Below are 23,379 nucleotides of genomic sequence, written 5' to 3'. Positions count from 1 at the left end.
TCTAGGTTGCCATAGTTTCTGTTCGCGTCGCCCCTCCCTTCCTGTGTCACCTCAATCAAAGTCAAAGTCTGCTTTATTGTTACGCGTCGGTACGCGTTGATTTGATGCCTTGTGTTTACCGGCCCATGTTAACTGGCTCATCGGAACCAACTTGACATGGTCGCGTTCCAAAGCTTCACGCCAACCTCGCAGCAGGGCATCATGCATTTATGACAGTCCGCGAAAATATTTCTGACATGTAACCGGTCCGTGGCGCAAAAAAGGTTGGGGACCACTGATTTATATGATTCCGCTTGGGGACATAATACGTAAATATAATATTAGTTTTCAATGCTACGCGCATGACACCCAATTATATATTCCATTATCGATGACAGTTGTATTGTTGTAATCTTGAGGCGTGCCTTGCGGAGATCAAGCAATGGATGTCTCTCAACTTCCTTCGTCTTAACCCAGATAAAACTGAGATGTTGATAATTGGTCCAACTCGTTATCAACACTTATTTAAGGAAACCACTATAACTATAGATAACCGTACTATCACTCAGAGCGATACTGTAACTAATCTCGGGGTAATATTTGACCAAACTCTCTTCTATCAAAAGCACATTAAGAATATAACCAGAATTGCGTTTTTTCACCTTTGTAATATTGCAAAGATTCGTCAGACCCTCTCAACCGGTGATGCGGAAACTATTATACATGCGTTTGTCACGTCGCGCCTGGACTACTGTAATGTATTATTCTCTGGTTTTCCTAAATCCCGCATCAAAAGTCTACAGTTAGTACAAAATGCTGCTGCAAGGCTGCTCTCACGGACAAGAAAATTTGATCACATTACCCCAATATTAGCCAAATTACATTGGCTCCCTTCTCAACGTTTCTCATTTTCCCCTGGCAGGTTTTTTTTGAGTTTTTCCTTGCCCTTTTGGGAGTTTAAGATCAGGGGATGCTTTGAGAATAATTGTCAATTTTTGCCTATGTGAAGCCCTTTGAGACTGCTTGTGATTTAGGGCTATACAAATAAACTTGACTTGACTTCCAATCCCGCTTTTCTATTTTATATATATATTTTAGTGTTTGCTATGTGTTGCAACCAGTCGGAAATGCAAACGAGACGTTTCGTTCAGCGTTTTTATTGAGAATTAGAACAGTTTTGCAGTCAGGCAAGTTCCAAGTCGCTTGTGACGAATCTCCAGTCGCGAAACACAAAATCGCTTTACCATAACAGTCGTAACTCGAGACAGGGAGCAAGATAACATGGGAGCAACTTGACATGTAACACAGATGTGACATAACCCGGAAGTGTGCTTCAACTTGTCAAGTCCTGATTTTCCAAACTACATCCATACATTTTGTTGAGCTAAGTGGAATGGCTGGCAGGAGCGGTTGTGCGACCCCAGTGGTCCGCACGATTCTACAGTAATGTTTGCAGGCGAGGCTGCAGGTGAAGCCGCAGGACGAGCAACAACCGGCTCAATGGGTTCAGGTCAGTACAACATGCGCAGCTTCTATCCTAACGCCTGCGTCCACGCACGAAAAATCATCGCTAAAGTGGCCTCGTTTTGTTTCATAAAATGGAAAAGTGAAAGCAGCTGATGGATATTTATAGTTCGAAATCAGAAACTTTCAGGTCCTCGAGAGCCACTCTGTTTTGGATGTTTCTCTGCTCCAACACACGCGACTCAAACGATGGGTGGCAAGGATGCCAGGAGCCTAAGAATCCTGGTCATTCATCTAAAACAGCCTAGAGAGGGGCTGTACGCTCGAGACCGGAGTGTGAAATACAGGCATTCGCGCAGCGAAACACTTGCTATTTGTCTTTTTATGAACAATATGTCGCTGTGAGCTGTCAGGCTCAAATTTCCTCAGCGACTACGTTTCCACGCAGCCAACAAGGCTTTGGGTCTGGGTTATCAACCACATGCATCTAAATATATTTGCTGGCCGCCATTTGGACGGCTGCAACGTGGCTCTCTTTTGAGTTGAGCAATGCAAACCCAAGAGGGCCGTACGTAGCCTTCAATGCGCAAGGGTGAACCTCGGAAATGAGCCGTATCACGCACTCTGGTGTCAGACGGCACTGTGATGTCTGTGTGGTTGCAGATTCAGAGTCAGAGTCAGCTTTATTGTCAATTCCTTCATGCCAAGACACACAAAGAAATCGAAATTCCGTTTCCTCCATCCCACGGTGACGAGACACAGTACACGAGTAACATACAAGTAAACAACGGGGGAGAGAGTTCAGAGGCATGGTGGTCTACGTTTGTTTTTTTGAAAGGCGCAACAGAAGACATCCTTCCCAAGATGGGTGAGTCGCCTCCGAACCTTGCGATGGGCCGCCACCTCCGGGCCTTGCATTCGCCCACTGCTCACCTCGCTAAAAGTACAACGCAATTCTTCGGAAAGGATGCGCGTCAAACACCATCTGCCGCCAGTTGGCCTTATTCGACACTCAAAAATACGTGACGTCTTGGCCAGCTCCCGCTTTGCTTTGTTTGGGAACAACCCATTTCAGAGGGAGAGCCTGATTGGCCGTACAAGTCGAGCGACAAGTACGGTCACGTGAACTCGCCGGCCCGCCAGAGAGTTCCGGTCTCTTGGCCCTGTTGTGCAACTGTACCAAAATCCACCACACATCAACTCTGTCAGCAGACAGCAGTCACAAATTAAATTAAAGTGGGGAGTCCGCATTGGGATCTGAGACATTAATTTTCGCACGCAATGTCTTCTTGCTGACGTAGTTTAGACGCCGCTCTACGTGCGCGTCTGCGAGTCGCCGTCAGGGAAGATGGTTTCGCTGGCAGAGCTCCCGGGTAGCCTCCTGCTGGTCCCTCAGGCCCCGCTGGGCGGCAAAGCCAAAGGCAGGACAGTGCAGTACCACGACAACATAGCCAAGGAGGACGGACTGCGGCTCTACTCCTGCTTGGAGGCTCTGTTTCGCCAGGAGGTGACGGCGCCTGGCCTGAGCGCTCAGCACGGGACGTACGGGAATAGACAGATTCTGCACATCCAGGCCGATGGACCTCACGCGCACCTGCTGGAATTCTGAGAAAGGCTCTTCATCCGTCTTGAGTTGGCTCCTCTTTGTGTCCCAAGATTATAATCTGAAAGTAAATCAGACGCTTGTCACGCTTTCTTTGACTGTAACCGTGCATCACCCAACAGGCCCAGGAGAGCCCGTACCGGATGACTGCGTCTGACGCTACCATTGATGAACGGAGGGCTGCAGTCCATTCTTTTCTTTCAGAGGTCTTTACTTCAGTTTGTGCCACGTTTAAATGTGGTTTGCTCAATGTTCCTGACTCTGTGCTTTGCAGCAACTTGATTTGTTGACCAAGTATTGGCTAAGAGCAGGCGGGATTGGGAGAGGGGGCTTGGGAGGATTAGTCTTGATTTTAGGTAGGAAGACAGATATGTCTGACAAATGATGGACAATGGATTTTCAGCGAGGCGTTGCTTTTAAATTCATTGATTCTGACATACCCTGGCGCAAAAATAAAAAATCTTATGGGGACATGACTCATTTTTCCAGAATTTATCAAGTGTTAACATTCTGTATGAATTTTGTCCTTCAGAATAATCACCTTGTGCAGACCAAATAACATTCATGTGACAACACAATGAATAAATCCCAGTCAAAAGCCTGTTTCAGCTAGCCAAAATCCTTTGAAGATGCAATATTGTTGCGTCAAAGTTAGTTGAATTAAAACGGTTCCTCATAATAGTGTATTCACAAAAGAAAAAACGCAGTCAACATTTATCCTGATTAATTGTCTTTCGATGATTAATCTAAAAATGTCCACTTGTTACTCACACCTTGGTGACTTCCTTTGAGGCCCGTGTCGAGCTCATGTCCGCTTCGTCTGTCTTGTCTAACACACAGTCAGTCGTGTGGTCCTGTTTGGTCTTACCTTGTCTTGGTCTTGCCGGGCCTGCCTTGTCCTTTCTTGACCCATCTTGTTTTGTCCAGTCCTATCTTGTCTAAGACCGAATAAGGTGTAGTCCATTCCCATTTCATCTTAATTGTTCCTTTCCTGTCTTGTTTGGGGGCAAGTCTTTTCTTGACTGGTCTGGCATTGCCCAGTCCTACACCTTGCCTTATCTTGTCTGGTCAGGCTTTGTCCATCCCTATTTCGTCTTACAGTGTCTTGTCTTGTGCTGTCCAATCCATTTTTGTCTTCACACATCCTTCGTTGTGCTGTCCTGTCTTGCTTTGGCTAACAATAACACTGTGTGGTCTAGTCCAAGCCCGTCTTATTATTCGTCTTGTGCTGCCCTTTTGTCGTTTTCTTGTATTGTCCAGTCCAGTCTTGCTTTGCCTCGTCCTGTTCAGTCAGGTCTAGTCTTGTACTTCCTGGATATATCGTGGCTCAAGGTCTAGGTAGTCTGTTTGTCTTTGGGCGAGCTCAGGTTCAGGTCATTAACGGTCAACCACATCGTTCATGTAAGCGCTTCACAAGGTTGTCCAAGTTCCAGGCTTCCATCAGTCTCCCTCCCAGACACAGTTACACTCTCTGAGCGGGTTACGGCGCCGCATGGCGGTCACCACTGTGATCCGGTTGGCCGACAGCTGCACCAGCTGGTCGATGAGCTCCTGGACGCAGGGGCTCGGCCACGGGTGTCCGTTCAGGTAGTCCCTCAGGATGAAGGAGCGCTCCACCAAGAGCTCCAGACGCTCCAGGTGCCGAAGACGTTGCAGGCTTAGGAGGTCCTTCTCGGGCTCACGGCGAAAGAACCTGCAAAAGGCAGCATTATTCCTGTACTAGAACCACATTGAGCACTCCTACCATGTATGATTCTATCATTTCGTAGCCTGTCTTGTGGATATACCGTTTTTTTTCCGTGTATAACGCGCAAAATTTAACTTATTTATTGTCCTAAAATCTGGGGTGCGCATTATACATGGGTACAAATTTCCATCCATCCATCTTCTTCCGCTTATCCGGGGTTGGGTCGCGGGGGCAGCAGCTTCAGGAGGGACTCCCAGACTTCCCTCTCCCCAGCCACTTCATCTAGCTCATCCCGGGGGATCCCAAGGCGTTCCAAGGCCAGCTGAGAGACATAGTCTCTCCAGCGCGTCCTGGGTCGTCCCCGGGGTCTCCTACCGGTGGGACATGCCCGGAACATTTCCCCAGGGAGGCGTCCAGGAGGCATCCTGATGAGATGGTCTCACTGTCATTGCCCACGTGAGCATTGAAGTCACCCAGTAGAACGATGGAGTCCCCAGAAGGAGCGCTCTCCAGCACCTCCTCCAGGGACTCCAAAAAGGGTGGGTACTCTGAACTGCCGTTTGGTGCATAGACACAAACAACAGTCAGGACCCGTCCCCCCACCCGAAGGCGGAGGGAGGCTACCCTCTCGTTCACCGGGGTGAACCCCAATGTGCAGGCGCCCAGCCGGGGGGCAATAAGTATACCCACACCTGCTCGACGCCTCTCACCGTGGGCAACTCCAGAGTGGAAGAGAGTCCAGCCCGTCTCGAGAGGGCTTGTACCGGAACCCAAACTGTGCGTGGAGGCAAGTCCGACTATATCTAGTCTGAACTTTTCTGCCTCGCACACCAGCTCGGGCTCCTTTCCAGCCAGAGAGGTGACATTCCATGTCCCAAGAGCCAGCTTCTGCAGCCAGGGATCAGACCGCCAAGGTCCCTGCCTTTGGCCGCCGCCCAGCTTGCAATGCACCCGACCCCTTTGGCCCCTCCCACAGGTGGTGAGCCCATGGGAAGGGGAACCCACGTTTCCTTTTCGGGCTGAGCCCGGCCGGGCCTCATGGGCAAAGGCCCGGCCACCAGACGCTCGCCTTTGAGCCCCGCCTCCAGGCCTGGCTCCAGAGGGGGGCCCCGGTGACCCACGTCCGGGCGAGGGAAAACGCGATTCAATAATTGTTTTCATCATAGGGGTAATGTGAGCCGTGCTTTGTCTGGCCCCTCACCTAGGACCCGTTTGCCATGGGTGACCCTACCAGGGGCATGAAGCCCCAGACAACATGGCTCCCAGGATCATAGGGGCACGCAAACCCCTCCACCACGATAAGGTGACGACTCACGGAGGGGGGGGTACACATTTTTTTATTTTATTTTTTGATTTTTTTAATTTTTATTTTTTTAAAGTAAATCATGGTACAACAGAACCAACAACAGGACTGACCGACAAAGTCGTGGAACAAAAAGACAGGGTGACATTACCAAAGACAGGAACAGAAACCAAACAGACATCATGACAGTAACACATGCAATGATCCGACGGTGAGAGAGGGGCAGACAGGACTTAAATACAAAACACGTTACATTGATTGAGGTGACACAAGAAGGGAGGGGCGACGCGAACAGAAACTATGGCAACCTAGACACATAGCAAAACTGGGGACGAGACATGACAAATCTCCCTCGAAATAAAACTTGAAATCACCTTTCTTCTTGTTTGTTGTCAATCGCGCATCGCATTCAGCCATCCTGCCCAACACCGTCAGTAAAATTCATAATTGACGACATATCGTTCGTTTGATGCGATGGTGCAATCCTTGATGGTGTGTTATTGTCAAATAGTTTGTTTTTTAATCTCCATCGCGGACCGGACGTCATACGGAGGCAGTATCACTGCGCATGCGCACTATGGATCCGATGCGCAGAACAGATGCGCAAGACACGTCAGCTATATAAAGAGCGAGAGTTCAGTTTTCTTCCTATTAGTTTCAATTCACAGTTTAATTAGCAGTTTCAATCAGCAAATAACAAAATGCGTATTACAGGTAATATTTTATTTCACAACACTTTGCCTTGTTCCTTTCGTCTCTGCTGTTCACTTCAAACACGCTCCATACGAACGCAATGCTCTCGTATCAGACGCTTGTTCGATGACCTGCTCGTTTGCTGTCACAATGTACCCTACACAAATCCGAAACATTTGTTGCGGCTCCGAGTCACGACGAGGGGCAAGTTTTGGTTTCCAAGGGTGTTTTTATTCCTCTTCAACTTCTCTCCCATACAGAGCCGCCTTTTTCACATGTCCGCACGCTTTTTTCACATGTCCGCACTGATCGCGGTGGTGCCTTTACGGGCAGTTGGAGAAATCAACGCCAACAAAAAAAAATACATCCAGCCTAGTTAAGACCATACCAAAGACTATAAAAATGGGACCCATTGCCTCCCTGCGTGTGTGACGATCATTGGGACTTAAAAAATAAAAAAACGAAAAAATAAATAAAATTGGGTGCGTATTTTACATGGGTACAGGCTTTTTTCCAGCATCAACATGCCATTTTTAGGGTGTGTATTATACATGGGGGCGCATTATACACGGAAAAAAACAGTACTTGAATTGTTTTGTGTTGCCTCAATTTATCCGATCCTAAGCTTCTGTCTCCAGACCTGTCTTGTCTTGTATGATCTTGTCTTGCATAGTACCGTATGTTCCGGACTATAAGTCGCATTTTTTTCCCCATAGTTTGGCCGGGGGAGCGACTTGTATGTGAAATTATTAACACATTACTACTTGATCATGAACACATTACAGTAATCCTCGTTTATCGCAGATAATTGGTTCCAAGACCACCCGCAATAGGTGAAAATCTACGATGTAGAGGAACTATATTGTTAAAATAAAATATAAGACTGACGCGCCCCCACGACTTTTATAATTTTATTTTTAAACACTTTATTGTATTTTTAATCATTTGAACATTTTAAACAACTCCGTTTTGCTCTTGCCATGCTGACCGGCTGACTCAACCCGGCAGCCCAGCGCAAAAGCATCCACACATTGCTCAGAGGCATGCTCATTGCTTAGTGCTCATTGCCGCCCGCTGTCCCAAATCCTGGACAGCAGTGCTTTTTTCCTACGTGTACGGTGCTGCTGATATGTTGAGGCAGACGGAGTAAATAAAGTGCGGGAGGCTGAGATAAAATGTAGTTAGAACTGCTAAGCCAATCAGCTGCAAGGGCACAGATCAACAAGTTCCCATTGGCCATTATATCATATGGGCAAACAAAGCCCTGCGCTCCAAGTGAAAAGCAGCGACCATCGGGGAGTCGCTGATGGTGTAAAGGTGCACTTGCCTGCCTTGTCTTGTGTGCTTCATTGCATATTACGCTCTGAATGTGTGTGTGTGGCAGAAAAAAAAAAAAACCTGCGATGCACCGAATCTAGCCGCAATATTTGTTTAAAAAAAAAATCGCGATAGAGCGAGGCTGCGATAGGTGAACCGCGAAGTAGCAAGGGATTACTCTAGTTACTAGTAGTTTATCACGTCACATGTTATTTTCACTTTAAACTGCATGAGGGCGCTCTAAGCCTGTGGAATAATTGGAACTGCAACTGACAATGAGTATGCATCCATCCACTGACTTCCGGAGTCAGCAGAGTTGTTTATGACACAGAGGACACAGATTGACATCAAGGACAAAGATTTCGATGGATTTAATGATTTGGAGTCACAAGGATGGTTCGATAAACTTATTTGTTATACCGTTTTTTTCCGTGTATAGTGCGCAAAATTTAACTAATTTATTGTCCTAAAATCTGGGGTGCGCATTATACATGGGTACAAAAAGTTTTTTAAATTTTTTTTTTTTGTTTTAAATCCCAATGATCGTCACACACGCAGGGAGGCAATGGGTTCCATTTTTATAGTCTTTGGTATGGTCTTAACTAGGCTGGATGTAATTTTTTATGTTGGCATTGATTTCTCCGACTGCCACTAAACGCACCACCGCGCTCCGTCCGCGCACGGGAAAGAGGCGGCTCTGTATGGGAGAGACGTTGAAGAGGAATAAAAACACCCTTGGAAACCAAAACTTGCCCCTCGTCGTGACTCGGAGCCGCAACAAATGTTTCGGATTTGTGTAGGGTACATTGTGACAGACAGCAAACTAGCAGGTGATCGAGCGAGCGTCTGATACAAGAGCATTGCGGTCGTATGGAGGGTGTTTGAAGTGAACAGCAGAGACGAAAGGAACAAGGCAAAGTGTTGTGAAATAAAGTATTACCTGTAATACGCATTTTGTTATTTGCTGATTGAAACTGATAATTAAACTGTGAATTGAAACTAAAAGGTGGAGAGTTATTTTTAAAGTCCTGATGTACTTTCTAAAATTTAAGTGGACCTCAGTGCGCACTGCGCAGGGAGCTTAATTCGGTGCGGTCGCGCAACCGCAGCGCGCCGGGCGCTCACTGTCGCATTGCTTAAAGAGCGCCTTTGTGTTTTAGGATGAACAGCAGAGACCAAAGGAACAAGGCAAAGTGTTGTGAAATAAAATATTACCTGTAATACGCATTTTGTTATTTGCTGATTGAAACTGCTAATTAAACTGTGAATTGAAACTAATAGGTGGAGAATTGAACTCTCGCTCTTTATATAGCTGACGTGTCTTGCGCAACCGTTCTGCGCATCTGTAATGGCGGCCTCCGTATGACGTCCGGTCCGCGATGGAGATTAAAAAACAAACAATATTTGACAATAACACACCATCGAGGATTGCACCATCGCATCAAACGATGTGTCGTCAATTATGAATTTTACTAAGTGTGTTGGACAGGATGGCTGAATGCGATGCGCGATTGACAACAAACAAGAAGAAAGGTGATTTCAAGTTTTATTTCGGGGGAGATTTGTCATGTCTCGTCCCCAGTTTTGCTATGTGTCTAGGTTGCCATAGTTTCTGTTCGCGTCGCCCCTCTCTTCCTGTGTCACCTCAATCGATGTAACGTGTTTTGTATTTAAGTCCTGTCTGCCCCTCGCTCACCGTTGGATCATTGCATGTGTTACTGTCATTCTGTTCCTGTCTTTGGTAATGTCACCCTGTCTTTTTGTTCCACGACTTTGTCGGTCAGTCCTGTTGTTGGTTTTGTTGTACCATGACTTTCTTTAAAAAAAAAATAAATAAATAAATAAATAAATAAATACAAATTTTTTTTTGTACCCATGTATAATACGCACCCCAGATTTTAGGACAATAAATTAGTTAAATATTGCGCACTATACACGGAAAAAAACGGTAGTTATATAGTAGGGTTGTAAATCGCGGGGTTTGTCACGATACGATATCATATCGACACAAAGAACTACGAGACGATATTTGCCGATATCTTAAAGCCTGCTGCGATTCATTCACGATATATCACGATACGATCGATTTTTTTTTTTTTTTTTTAATAAAAAATATAGAACAATATCCTGATTTATAACAATCCATACGCAAAATCAACAAGGTACTGCAAACTCTTTATTTAGGAAATTACAAGAGTATTGTAGTATACAAAGTGCTTATTTTAACACTGAACGATGTGTTTTTTCTTTAAATGTGCGGCGAGATTTGTGCTCCCTGAATATTTGATCACCGCATGGCAGGATTTACAAACTGCACGTGTCTTGTCCGTTGAGCCATCTTTTCTTTGGAATCCAAAGTGCTTCCAAACGAATGACTTGAAGCCTAAAGGGGAGCAAATTTCCTCGGCTTTTTGGACACTAGCCATAGCACCATCCTAGCCGCGTACTAGTTGTCGACTCCCCTTTCACGTGCCTGCTCTGCTCACAACACAACAACGCCGCGCACTGCTCCCTGCTCCCGGAAAGAGGAAGCAAGCAACAATGAACTGGATTTCAAAATAAAGTCGCGTCTAATGTCCGAAGTCAAACACGGCGATATATCGATGCCAATAAATCGTAGAGCATTATATCGATTAATCGATGTGTATCGATGAATCGTTACACCCCTATTATATAGGCCTGTGGAATAATTGGAATCGCAAGTGACGATGAGTCTGACGTCAGCACCGCATGTATTTCCGGAGTCAGCAGCGGCGTTTTATACAAGTGACACAGAGGACGAAGATTCCAATGGATTTAATGATTTGGAGTGACACGGATGATTCAATAAACTTGTTATTTATGTTGTAGTTATTTGATATAGTATATAGGTTATATATAGTTATATAGGCCTGTGAAATAATTGGAACAGCAACTGACGATGAGTCTGATGTCAGAGCCGCATGTACAGTGCCTTGCGAAAGTATTCGGCCCCCTTGAACCTTTCAACATTTTGCCACATTTCAGGCTTCAAACTTAAAGATATCAAATTTTGATTTTTTTGTCAAGAATCAACAAGTGGGACACAATCGTGAAGTGGAACGAAATTTATTGGATAATTTAAACTTTTTTAACAAGTAAAAAACTGAAAAGTGGGGCGTGCAATATTATTCGGCCCCTTTATACTCCATACTTCATACTCCAGGCTGTTAGGATCCTGAACTCTCTCCCCCTTTCTGCATAGCGTCCTGTACTTTGCGCTATGCTCCTCTTATTTATTGTGTTATTTGTTTATTTATTATTTATTCATCACTCATATTATTTATTTATTATTTATTGTTTGTGCCTTCTTGTTTTTATTTTGTGTCGTCTACTTGGATAACTATTGTGTACTATGTCTCGTCACCGTGGGATAGAGGAAACGTAATTTCGGTTTCTTTGTGTGTCTTGACATGTGAAGGGATTGACAATAAAGCAGACTTTGACTTTTGACTTTTTTTACTTTACTTTCAGTGCAGCAAACTCACTCCAGAAGTTCAGTGAGGATCTTTAAATGATCCAATGTTGTCCTAAATGACTGATGATGATAAATAGAATGCACCTGTGTGTAATCAAGTCTCCGTATAAATGCACCTGCTCTTTGATAGTCTCAGGGTTCTGTTTAACGCGCAGAGAGAACCATGAAGACAAAGGAACATACCAGGCAGGTCCGAGATACTGTTGGAGAAGTTTAAAGCCGGATTTGGATACAAAAAGATTTCCCAAGCTTTAAACATCTCAAGGAGCACTGTGCAAGCAATTATATTGAAATCGAAGGAGTATCAGACCACTGCAAATCTACCAAGACCCGGCCGTCCCTCCAAACTTTCATCTCAAACAAGGAGAAGACTGATCAGAGATGCAGCCAAGAGGCCCATGATCACTCTGGATGAACTGCAGATAACCACAGCTGAGGTGGGAGAGTCTGTCCATAGGACAACAATCAGTTGTGCACTGCACAAATCTGGCCTTTATGGAAGAGTGGCAAGAAGAAAGCCATTTCTCAAAGATATCCATAGAAAGTCTCATTTAAAGTTTGCCACAAGCCACCTGGGAGACACACCAAACATGTGGAAGAAGGTGCTCTGGTCAGATGAAACCAAAATTGAACTTTTTGGCCACAATGCAAAACGATATGTTTGGCGTAAAAGCAACACAGCTCATCACCCTGAATACACCATCCCCACTGTCAAACACGGTGGTGGCAGCATCATGGTTTGGGCCTGCTTTTCTTCAGCAGGGATAGGGAAGATAGCTAAAATTGATGGGAAGATGGATGGAGCCAAATACAGGACCATTCTGGAAGAAAACCTGTTGGAGTCTGCAAAAGACCTGAGACTGGGACGGAGATTTATCTTCCAACAGGACAATGATCCAAAACATAAAGCCAAATCTACAATGGGATGGTTCACAAATAGACGTATCCAGGTGTTAGAATGGCCAAGTCAAAGTCCAGACCTGAATCCAATCGAGAATCTGTGGAAAGAGCTGAAGACTGCTGTTCACAAACGCTCTCCATCCAACCTCACTGAGCTCGAGCTGTTTTGCAAGGAAGAATGGGCAAGAATTCCAGTCTCTCGATGTGCAAAACTGATAGAGACATACCCCAAGCGACTTGCAGCTGTGATTGCAGCAAAAGGTGGCGCTACAAAGTATTAGCGCAAGAGGGCCGAATAATATTGCACGCCCCACTTTTCAGTTTTTTTTTTGTTAAAAAAGTTTAAATTATCCAATAAATTTCGTTCCACTTCACGATTGTGTCCCACTTGTTGATTCTTGACAAAAAATTTAACTTTTATATCTTTATGTTCGAAGCCTGAAATGTCGCGAAATGTCGAAAGGTTCAAGAGGGCCGAATACTTTTGCAAGGCACTGTACTTCCAGAGTCAGCAGCAGTGTTGTTTTTAAGTGACACAGAGGCAGAGATTTCAATGGATTTAATGATTTGGAGTGACATAGATGGTTTGATAAACTTGTTATTTATGTTATGGTTATTTGAATAAATGTTAATATGTTACGTCAGGCACGTTCTCAGTTCCTCGTTCGTGTTTATGTAACGTTAGCACACCATATTTTAGCCTGTTGTTGCTCACTCATGTCTGTTCTTGGTGTTGTATTTTGTAAGATAAAGTTCCCCCAAAAATGCAACTTGTACTCCAGTGCGACTTGTGTTTTTTTCTTCTTTATCATGCATTTTATGGCTGGTGCGACTTGTACTCCGGAGCGACTTGTAGTCCGGAAAATACGGTACTAGTCGTGCCTTACCTAGCCCTGCCCAGTGTTGTCACAACTTCTGTCTTCTGTTTTTCTGTCTTGTCCCGCTCTGCCTCAGCTTATCCTGTCCCGTCTTACGTTCTCCTGTCTTGACTTCACCCGTCTGCCTTGTTTTCTAGTCCTGTCTGCGTCCATTGCCTTCCCTTGTCCCATCTCTTACTTTATCGTTACTACGTTTTCTTGTCCTGTTACGCGTGTATCAGTGTATTGTCTCTTATCATGTCCCGAAGCTGTGTGTATGAGGCTGTGTCGAGATTTCCTTTCTTGTTTTGTCCTGCGTGGATTGTCACGGCTTGTTCATACGGTGTTTTCCTGCCTTCCCCCCGTCCCTGTGATGTGCTGGCCATCAATCCGGCCAAGATCCACTCACCGTATGCGCAGCGTCCGCAGTTGAGGGAACAACATGGGGATGCGCCGGCACAGGCTTCCGCTGGAGCGGTTCTGCTCGATGTCCAGGTGCTCCAGAGCCAAAACTTTGGGCGCAATGGAGTCCAAATCCTTCAGAGTGATGGCCACACGCAGTGTTAGCCGTGTGACGCTGGCCGGGATGGTGTTGGTGTACAGCGACAGGGAGTTCCCGCCTGCCAAAAGTTATATAGTCATGGCAATGTTCTTTCATCCAACATTATATTTAATTGTGCTTCTGCAGCGGTACTCTGGCTGAGTTTTAGCCAATCAGTTATGATGGCTTTTTACGTACTAGGGGTGATCTGTTTATCTGCAATGTGAGTCATGTCACAATTAGTGGCTGGTGATTCGGTTTCAGGACAATGTATGGATTGCTCCTATGCCGTTTTTGAAAGACAGAATCTTTTTTTAATTTGCCATTAGTTGAAGCGCCACTCACCCACTATGCTGAGGGTCTCCAAGTGCTTGAGGGGCGCCAGCCAGGACGCCAGGCGACAGTCCAGTCCATCGCGGATGTAGCGGTAATGCACGGTGAGCGAGCGAAGGGAGGTCAGACTCCTAAGCGCATTGTAGGGCAAGATGGTCTCGGGGTAGTCTACCAGTTCCAGACTGCTCAGGGCTGGACCCCCGACCGGGAAGCCTGAACAGGACGGACACGCAGACGCTTTTCAATCACGACCGCCACTCGTCAACATTTGTGCAATCCCCAACCGTCGTTACGAAAACAAATGAGCGTTGAGGCCTACAAGGGCTGACTCGCTCCGTGAGCTTTTCCACGTGTTCAAACATTCCAACTGCTCTGCAAAATACACACTAGAACTCTGGCTCAATCAATCATATGATGTCAATGACGATCCTCGCGTGTTGCGCGACTGCGAAGCGGCTGAGCGACTTAATGGAGGGGGGGGGGTTCGAGTAAACAGCAGATTGGAATACATCACGTCGTCACGCGTCGATTTTGATTTTAATGCTTCCCATTTTAGGTTGGCTTTTCCACCTGCCCGAGGGACTGATGATTTAATTAGATCAGCTTAGTTGAGCTAACTCGGGTGCATTTACATCGTATAACGCTGATCCAAGTGCATTGCACCTTTTAAATAAAGAATCAACCCCTGATTCTTGGTAAAATAAAGAAATTGAGTATTACTGATAAATTCTAATACATGAACTAACTTATTTTTGTTACAATGTACCACGAGTTGAATGTGGTTGAAAAGACATTGCTTGTAAAAAAATTAAGATTTGTACATCAACAACTACCCATATCAACAACTTTCATTAGACACAAGGTCATGCTATAGACCAGGGGTGCCCAAACTTTTTCAGCTCGCGAGCTACTTTTGAAATGACCAAGTCACAAAGATCTACCCACTAAAATATATATATTAGAGGTGTAAATCGCGGGTTTTGTCACGATACGATATCATATCGATACAAAGAAACACGATACGATATTTGCCGATATCTTAGAGCCTGCTGTGATTCATTCACGATACATCGCGATATCGTGCTGTACAATCGATTTTTTTTTTTTAAAATGAAAAATATAGAACAATATCCTGATTTATAACAATTCATACGCAAAATCAACAAGGTACTGCAAACTCTTTATTTAGGAAATTACAAGAGTATTGTAGAGTATACAAAGTGCTTATTTTAACACTGAATTTTGATGTCGTGTTTTTTCTTTAAATATAAATATAGAGATTTGTGGTCCCTGAATATTTGATCATCGCATGGCAGGATTTACAAACTGCACGTGTCTTGCCCGTTGAGCCATCTTTTCTTTGGAATCCAAAGTGCTTCCAAACGAATGACTTGAAGCCTAAAGGGGAGCAAATTTCCTCGTCTTTTTGGACACTAGTCATAGCACCAGCCCAGGAGCCGCGTACGAGTTGTCGACTCCCCTTTCACGTGCCTGCTCTCCTAAATAAAGAGTTTGCAGTACCTTGTTGATTTTGCGTATGAATTGTTATAAATCAGGATATTGTTCTATATTTTTTATTAAAGAAAAAAATAATCGATCGTAGAGCACTAAATCGCGATATATCGTGAATGAATCGCAGCAGGCTTTGAGATATCGGCAAATATCGTATCGTAGTTCTTTATATCGATATTATATCGTATCGTGACAAAACCCGCGATTTACACCCCTAATATATACATATATACATACATATATATATATATATATATATATATATAAATATATATACACATACATACATATATACATACATACATATATACAACATATATATACACATATATTAGGGGTGTAACGATTCATCGATACACATCGATTAATCAATATAATGCTCTACGATTTATTGGCATCGATGCTAAACGTAAACATCGATTTATATCGCCGTGTTTGACCTCGGACATTAGACGCAACTTCATTTTGAAATCCAGTTCATTGTTGCTTGCTTCCTCTTTTGGGAGCAGTGCGCGCCGCGGCGTTGTTGTGTTGTGAGCAGAGCAGGCACGTGAAAGGGGAGTCGACAACTAGTACGCGGCTCCTGGGCTGGTGCTATGGCTAGTGTCCAAAAAGACGAGGAAATTTGCTCCCCTTTAGGCTTCAAGTCATTCGTTTGGAAGCACTTTGGATTCCAAAGAAGAGATGGCTCAACGGACAAGACACGTGCAGTTTCTAAATCCTGCCATGCGGTGATCAAATATTCAGGGAGGACAAATCTCGCCGCACATTTAAAGAAAAAACACGACATCAAAGTTCAGTGTTAAAATAAGCACTTTGTATACTACAATACTCTTGTAATTTCCTAAATAAAAAGTTTGCAGTACCTTGTTGATTTTGCGTATGAATTAAATTAAATCAGAATATTGTTCTATATTTTGTATTTAAAAAAAAATGTATATATCGATCGTAGAGCACTATATCGCGATATATTGTGAATGAAGCAGCAGGCTTTAAGATATCGGCAAATATCGTATCGTAGTTCTTTGTATCGATATGATATTGTATCGTGACAAAACCCGCGATTTACACCTCTAACATATATACATACATATATACGTATACATACATATATACATACATATATACATCGTGAAAAAAAAAGTCCTACTCTCATTCCTTATGAAAGTGATACTTCTTACTATGGCCAGCTGCCCCACTCATTTTTATACCCTTTCTTAAGTTCAAGAGGAAAAACAGGGTTCTGACAATTGGAGGGAACTCGCGAGCTAGCGTGTTTGTGTTGTGTTGTTAGCGCCGTTGTTTGTACACGCGTCAAGTGCGAAAAGAAAAAATATATATATAATTTTAATATCACGCGATCTACCAATAGTGGCTTGGCGATCGACTGGTCGATCGCGATCAACGTATTGGGCACCCCTGCTATAGACTCTAAAGCAGTGCTTCTCAAATAGTGGGGCGCGCCCCCCTTGGGGGGCGCGGTGCTATTCCTGGGGGGGCGCGTGTGACCCTGGGGAACAGGCTTTTTTTTTTGGCAGTACTAGAATAAAGTGTAATTGCGCGTTTACTACAGCAGGGGGCAGTGGCGCTCTCATTGTTACTTCTGTCACGTTTGCGACAGTGCAACATTTTACGACTTACAAGACAAGTTAGGATAGTCACGGTGGGGAGGGGGGGCGCGAATAGTTTTCTTCTTGCTAGGGGGGGCGTAACAGAAAATAATTGAGAAGCACTGCTCTAAAGCATGACCTTCAAAGTCATGAGCTTCAAGGACCTTCAGGTCACGTGGTGGTATAGTATAGAGTTATTTGTAGTGAATATAGACTACAGCATGACCTTGTATAGAGTATAGTAGAGTTATGTGTAGTGAATAATGAGACCAAAGTTCCCTGTGTACGACCGACGCAAACGGTTAGAGAGCGCTTAAAGGTTAAACCAATTGGCAAACATTGGCTCCGGTTGAAATTGTAGTTTGCGGCACACCCGCCTCACCACTCTTAGCACAACTGCCAACACACAATAGGTCCTCTTGAATTCAGTCCGGTTTGACACATTTCAGATGCTTGGAGCGACATTTCTTTTTCCTAATATGGAATGAGGCCAATTGCCTGCATTTTTCACTTTCCCGATTCAACGGCCATCCGGTCGCTCCACCTACCCGGGCGCCACGGGTCCGGCGGACTTAGGTAGTTGTCGGGCAGGGGCTCCTGGGGCTCGCCCCTCATGCCCCACGAGAGGTGCGTGAGCTTGGGCAGGCCGGTCATCATGTGATGGAAGTCGTCCCGGGGCACAGGGCGCACCCGGTCCAGCCCGCAGCCCTCCCCCTGCTGGTGGAAGAGCAGGTAGCGCAGGTTGCTGAGGCCGGCCAAGGTGTGGACAAAGTCGGCGGCGGAACGCAGGCGAACGTTGCACACGCTCAGGTGGGTGAGCTGGGCGCTCAGGTGCGCGCTGAGGGCGGGGCCCAGCATGGGCTCGGACCAGGCGGCGTCTCGCACGGCCAGCTCCCGCACGTCAGAGAACTGCAGCAGGTGGTCCAGGTACTTTTGCTTGTAGACGCGGCCGCCGTTGACGAAGGCGACGGCGCTGAGCGACGGCAGGAACTTTACCAGGCGCCGCCACTCCTTGCGGCGCAGGTGGCGCACGGCCACGCGGGTCAGCTTGCGCCGGCGTAGCGTGTCCCAGAAGCCGAAAGTGTAGCGGCGCAGGTCGGATAGCACCACCGTCTGGCCTCGCCAGAGATAAGGGTGGTCGGCCAGCAGGCGCAGGGCTCGGCACGAGCAGCGCACCGCCTGCATGTCGGTGGGGCCCAGGAAGCTCAGCACCGATACCCACAGCTCCGGTGGCAGTGGCGGGAGGACAGACATCACAGGCAGCGGGCGTGCAAGGAGACTGGCAGGCGGCCAAGCGGCTACAAACCCAGGCGCGATGGCGACATTTGTCAGATTACGTAGGGAGGAGGCCTCGGCGGGCGCTGTCGTCGGCTAGCGCCACTCAAACGTCATCGCCGTCGTTGTCCAGTTTTAATTTTAGCTGTCGGATTTTGTGCTGGAAACCAACGTAGCGTTGGATTTTGTCTTCATTTTCTCCCAGCGAGTGGATGACATGCGTCACTCCCGGTGAGGAATGGGTAGTCAGCCAATCGCAGAGTAGCTTTACGACTTCTTCGATGGGAAAAGTGGTGGAAAGCATAATGAAATGACTGCATTAGCGCCCCCCCAAATTCAGAACTTCTCAGGGGTTAACAGACAACGAGGCAAACACGCACGCACGCACGCACACACACCTCTGCTCAGCCAAATTGAAATGACATTATTATGTCACGCACCAAGATGATAATGACAAATTGACTCCTACAGTACTAAAACCACAGACCAAAGACCACATTTTCAACAATGAACATTGTGTGCATTGTCTCACACAGACAAACTCTCAGTTCAACAAATTCCACAAACAAAAACATAAGTTTTTTCACTTACTATGTGTGGCGGGACAGACCATTCGTTTTAGTTTGTCGTTTTCAGGAGACAAGACTTCAATAACGTCACTGAGGCATTTATTAACAAACTCCACTTCATTGTATGGCTTTTGTACCTATTCTTCTGCCTGACTTTTCAAAGTGTCCAAACTTGTGCTTGCGAAATTCAGTCCCTTTTCAAGATTCAAGAGTTTTTATTCGCCATGTTTGAGTGTGCCAAACAAGGAATTTGACTTCGGTAAAAACACACCCTCTGTTCAACATTTAGGTGACTAACAACATTCAGGACATGTGAATAATGGCAAAAACAGTAGACAAATTCAAAAAGGTGTGAAGAGCAGGATGTTATTGCACAGTAATGTCTCTGAGACTCTATGAGTGGTGTGAGTTCATCAGAGCAACAGCCTGGGGGAAGAAGCTGTCTCTGTGTCTGCTGGTTTTGGCGTACCGAGCTCTATAACGCCGTCCGGAAGGGAGTAGTTCAAACAGACTGCAACCTGGGTGAGGAGGGTCTGTAGAGATGTTCCTTGTACGATTCCTGGTCCTGGACAGGTACAAGTCTTGGATAGATGGGAGGTTGATTCCAAAGTCCTTATCGATATTGGCATGAAGTGAGCTGAAGTGGCGCTGAACATTTGAAGCTTTTAAATGCGCTAATGACGTCCGACATATCAGGCAGAATGGCTTGCCATTGTGTTCAACAAAAAACAACTTTAACTCTGTTAAAAACGTCCTGTGTTCATCGTCATATATTCGTTTAGTTGTGCATTTTTTCCTTGCCATTTTGGCCGGGTTGGCCACCCCTGCCTCTTGAATCTTTAATCTGATCCGTTGGCAACAGTCTCTCACCCGGTCGTGAACGGGAAATTGCGTCACTGACTCGTTCATGAACGGGAAATACGTCACTGACTCGTAAAGTCCCGCCTCCATCTATCGCTCGCTGGCGCTGCTGATTGGTCGTTCGGGAAGATTCACGAGTGATTGACAGACAGCATTGCCGCTATGACATTGCCAGGCGACACACTTTATGCCGTGTTTGTGTTTGAATAAAAGGTTGAAAATAAAAACCGTTATGCCGACATTTGTTAATTTTGGGGACACCAACTCATATAACAACGTAAAACACATATACATATTGTCATATAAAGCAGTTAACCAAATGTCAGATTTTTATGTTTTGATTGGCGAATATAAAAACAAGGAGTAAAACACCAGACAAGTTATAACTTAAATGTTTATTATGTGGTGTGCAAGGACCGGAGTCGGAGGCGGAGTGATAAATGACGGTGCCAACGGCAGTTGTTTTAATGACATTTATAACTTGCTTCTCTCAACCACGGGCCGACTCTTTTCCCTTCGAGATCCTAACACACACTCTAAACGGAAACTACCACACGTATAAAACATCCCACCGGAACTCGGCAACGTGAACTTAGGTTCCGGGTGAATTATGTCAACCCACTACACATGCCCCCCCAGAATTCACCCATAGTCAAAATCCCCGCGCCGGAAAGGAACGACAGCCCGACCACAGCGGGTGTAGGTGGCAGGGGCTGGCAGGGGGTCAAGGGTAGGGGGCGCCACCGGAAAGACCGCTGGGCTGGACGGTCGCGTTGTCGGTCGGGCAGGCGGGAGCTCTTTCCAGACGAACTTCTGAGCCACCAGCCTCACGGACGCTTTTCTGCCAGGATGGGACAGGCCGTGTATTGCCTCAAAGACAGCCCGCTGCCAGCCGGCCGGGACAAGTGGTCTAGGTTGGCCGGTGGAGAGGTCGCACCACAGCCTGACACCTGAGTCGCCAACCGCGACCTCCTCCAGACGCAGTCCAGTGTCCGAGTCTCTGAGCGACTGGATCCCAGGATCTGAGGCTTGGTCAGCACTCATACTTGAGTAGTCGAGCCCCAGCTGAACCGTGTGGATGACCGCTCTAGAGAGGCAATCGGCGACCACGTTGGACTTGCCGGCGATGTGTCGGATATCTGTGGTGTACTCGGAGATAAAAGACAGCTGACGCTGCTGGCGGGCGGACCACGGCTCAGCCACCTTGGACATAGAGAACGTGAGGGGTTTGTGGTCGACGAAAACCGTAAACTCACGGCCTTCCAGGATGGAGCGGAAATGGCGGATCGCCAACCAGACGCCGAGTAGCTCCCTGTCGAATGTGCTGTATTTGCGCTCCCTAGGGACCAGCTGGCGGCTGAAAAAGGCGAGCGGTTGCCAGGCGCCACCAACCCACTGCTCAAATACAGCACCAACTGCGTAGTCAGATGCGTCGGTCGTGAGGGCGACCGGGGCTCCAGGCGACGGGTGGACCAACATGGTGGCCTGGCACAGCGCAGCCTTAGTATCCTCGAAAGCCTTGATCCCCTCGGGGGTCCAGTCGATGTCCTGGTTGGGGGTTTTACCCTTAAGGGCCTCATACAGTGGGTGCATAATGTGGGCCGCCCGGCGTATGAATCGGTGGTAGAATGTAACCATCCCAAGGAACTCCCGGAGCCCCCGGGCCGAACGTGGGCGGGGAAAAGCGGAGACCGCTTCCACCTTTGTCGGGAGGGGGGTGGCCCCATTACTGCCGATGAGATGCCCAAGAAACTGGATCGACGGCACTCCGAAGACGCACTTCGCCGGGTTAATGATCAGGCCATGCTGGTCGAGCCTTGTGAAAAGGGCCCGCAGGTGTGCCGCATGCTCCTCCTCCGAGGAGCTGGCGACGAGGACATCGTCCAAGTAGACGAAGATGAAAGGCATGTCCCTAAGCGCAGAGTCCATCAACCGCTGGAAGGACTGGGCCGCATTTTTCAGGCCGAAGGGCATCCTAAGAAACTCGAAAAGCCCGAAAGGAGTCACCACTGCCGTTTTAGGGATGTCAGCAGGGTGCACTGGGACTTGGTGATAACCCCGCACCAGGTCCACCTTGGAGAACAGGTGCTTCCCTGCTAGATGTACCGAAAAGTCCTGAACATGGGGGACCGGGTAGCGGTCGGGCGTGGTGGCATCATTGAGGCGGCGGTAGTCGCCACACGGGCGCCAACCACCGTCTGGCTTAGGCACCATGTGGAGCGGGGAGGCCCACGGGCTGTCAGAGCGGCGAATAATGCCAAGGCATTCCATGTTGGCGAACTCGGCCCGAGCAATCGTCAGTCTCTCCGGGTTGAGCCGTCGGGCCCTAGCGTAGAAGGGGGGGCCTTTGGTCTCGATGTGGTGCTCGACCCCATGTTTAGCTGTGGTGGCGGCAAAAGTGGGCTGTGTAAGGCTGGGGAACTCTCCGAGGAGTTTCTGGTACACGTCGCCCTCGGAGAGCGAACTAGAGAGACTCACATAATTCCCCTCATCGCGGACACATGCGAAAGAGGAGAAGGTTAACGCGTCCACCAGGCGGCCGTTCTTAACATCCACGAGCAGTCCGTGGGCGCACAAAAAATCTGCGCCGAGCAGGGGGAAGGAGATGTCGGCAGTGACAAAGTCCCATGTGAAACGCTGACCCCCGAAACATACGTCCACAGTCTTTGTGCCATACGTCCTGATGGGGGTGTCGTTGGCGGATGTTAAGGGCGGGCCGTGCAACCCTCCAGCGGCGTCGTCCACCGTAGCCGGCAGGACGCTCCTCTGGGCACCGGTGTCACAGAGGAATCTGCGACCAGAGAGGGAGTCCTCAATGAACAGCAGCCGGTTCTTTTTGCCTGCGGTCACGGCCACTACTGAGCGCAGGCTTCGGCGTTTCCCGTCGTGTTGAAGTTGCAAGGGGAGCGGCACCTTTTAGCCTTGGCGCCAAAACGTGCATGGAAGTAGCACAAACCTGTGCTGGCGCGGCCGTCAGTTGCAGCGTGTCCTCTGCCAGGGGAAACGCCAGCGCTTGGGGACGTGTAGCTGCGTGTTGGGGCCAGCACACCAGGGGCGAAACGCTGGGTGGCCAAGTAGAAACGGTCCGCTTCCTCCGCCAGAGCACGCGGCTCCGTAATAGACGTATTTGCGAGGGCCGTTTGGACGTGCGGCGGCATATGTCGCAGAAACAGTTCAATGAAAAGAAAATTCGGCTCTTCCCCACCCAGCAGGTTTAACATCATCTCCATGTGTTCAGAGGGTTTGCTGTCCCCCATGCCCTGAATAGCAAGCAGGCGCCGGGCTCGTTCGGATCGCGACAGTTCAAAAATCCTGAGGAGATAAGCCTTGAGCCCTGCATATTTATCCTGGGCCGGAGGGGAAGTGATGAAACTTACGG

At 47.2% G+C, this 23,379-nt stretch overlaps 2 protein-coding genes across 3 annotated transcripts; one reads left to right on the top strand and one right to left on the bottom strand.

The window, feature by feature from the left end:
* Positions 1-1,120: 1,120 nt before the first annotated feature.
* im:7136021 (uncharacterized) lies at positions 1,121-18,856 on the bottom strand. 2 transcript variants are annotated; one of them, XR_009718333.1, is made up of 5 exons: positions 17,844-18,856; positions 14,186-14,386; positions 13,709-13,919; positions 3,915-4,739; positions 1,121-3,107 (listed from the first exon to the last, which is right to left on the bottom strand). XR_009718333.1 is itself a non-coding variant. In XM_061300576.1 (4 exons), exons 1-4 carry the CDS (start codon positions 18,547-18,549, stop codon positions 4,487-4,489), a joined length of 1,371 nt encoding a protein of 456 aa, XP_061156560.1. In that variant the 5' UTR covers positions 18,550-18,856; the 3' UTR covers positions 3,524-4,486. The 2 variants fall into 2 exon arrangements, 1 of the variants encoding a protein (XP_061156560.1); XM_061300576.1 differs by lacking the exon at positions 1,121-3,107 and having other exon boundaries at positions 3,524-4,739.
* dtd2 (D-aminoacyl-tRNA deacylase 2) lies at positions 1,373-3,649 on the top strand. The gene is given in 4 exon segments (XM_061300578.1): positions 1,373-1,493; positions 2,242-2,276; positions 2,278-2,311; positions 2,745-3,649. Coding segments are annotated over 4 exon segments (498 nt in total). The 3' UTR covers positions 3,053-3,649.
* Positions 18,857-23,379: the final 4,523 nt, after the last annotated feature.

The sequence above is a fragment of the Syngnathus typhle genome, linkage group LG16 (genome assembly GCF_033458585.1).
Source record: "Syngnathus typhle isolate RoL2023-S1 ecotype Sweden linkage group LG16, RoL_Styp_1.0, whole genome shotgun sequence".
Classification (NCBI taxonomy): domain Eukaryota; kingdom Metazoa; phylum Chordata; class Actinopteri; order Syngnathiformes; family Syngnathidae; genus Syngnathus; species Syngnathus typhle.
Note: the sequence above shows the minus strand (reverse complement) of the source record. Positions and strands in the feature narration are given on the sequence as shown.

Coding starts and splice junctions, on each gene's coding strand:
- im:7136021 (XM_061300576.1), bottom strand. CDS start 18,549: ATGTCTGTCCTCCCGCCACTGCCACCGGAGCTGTGGGTATCGGTGCTG. Junction 13,920..14,185: donor GGAGACCCTCAGCATAGTGG/GTGAGTGGCGCT, acceptor AACTTTTGGCAG/GCGGGAACTCCCTGTCGCTG. Junction 4,740..13,708: donor CTGCGGACGCTGCGCATACG/GTGAGTGGATCT, acceptor TGCCTTTTGCAG/GTTCTTTCGCCGTGAGCCCG.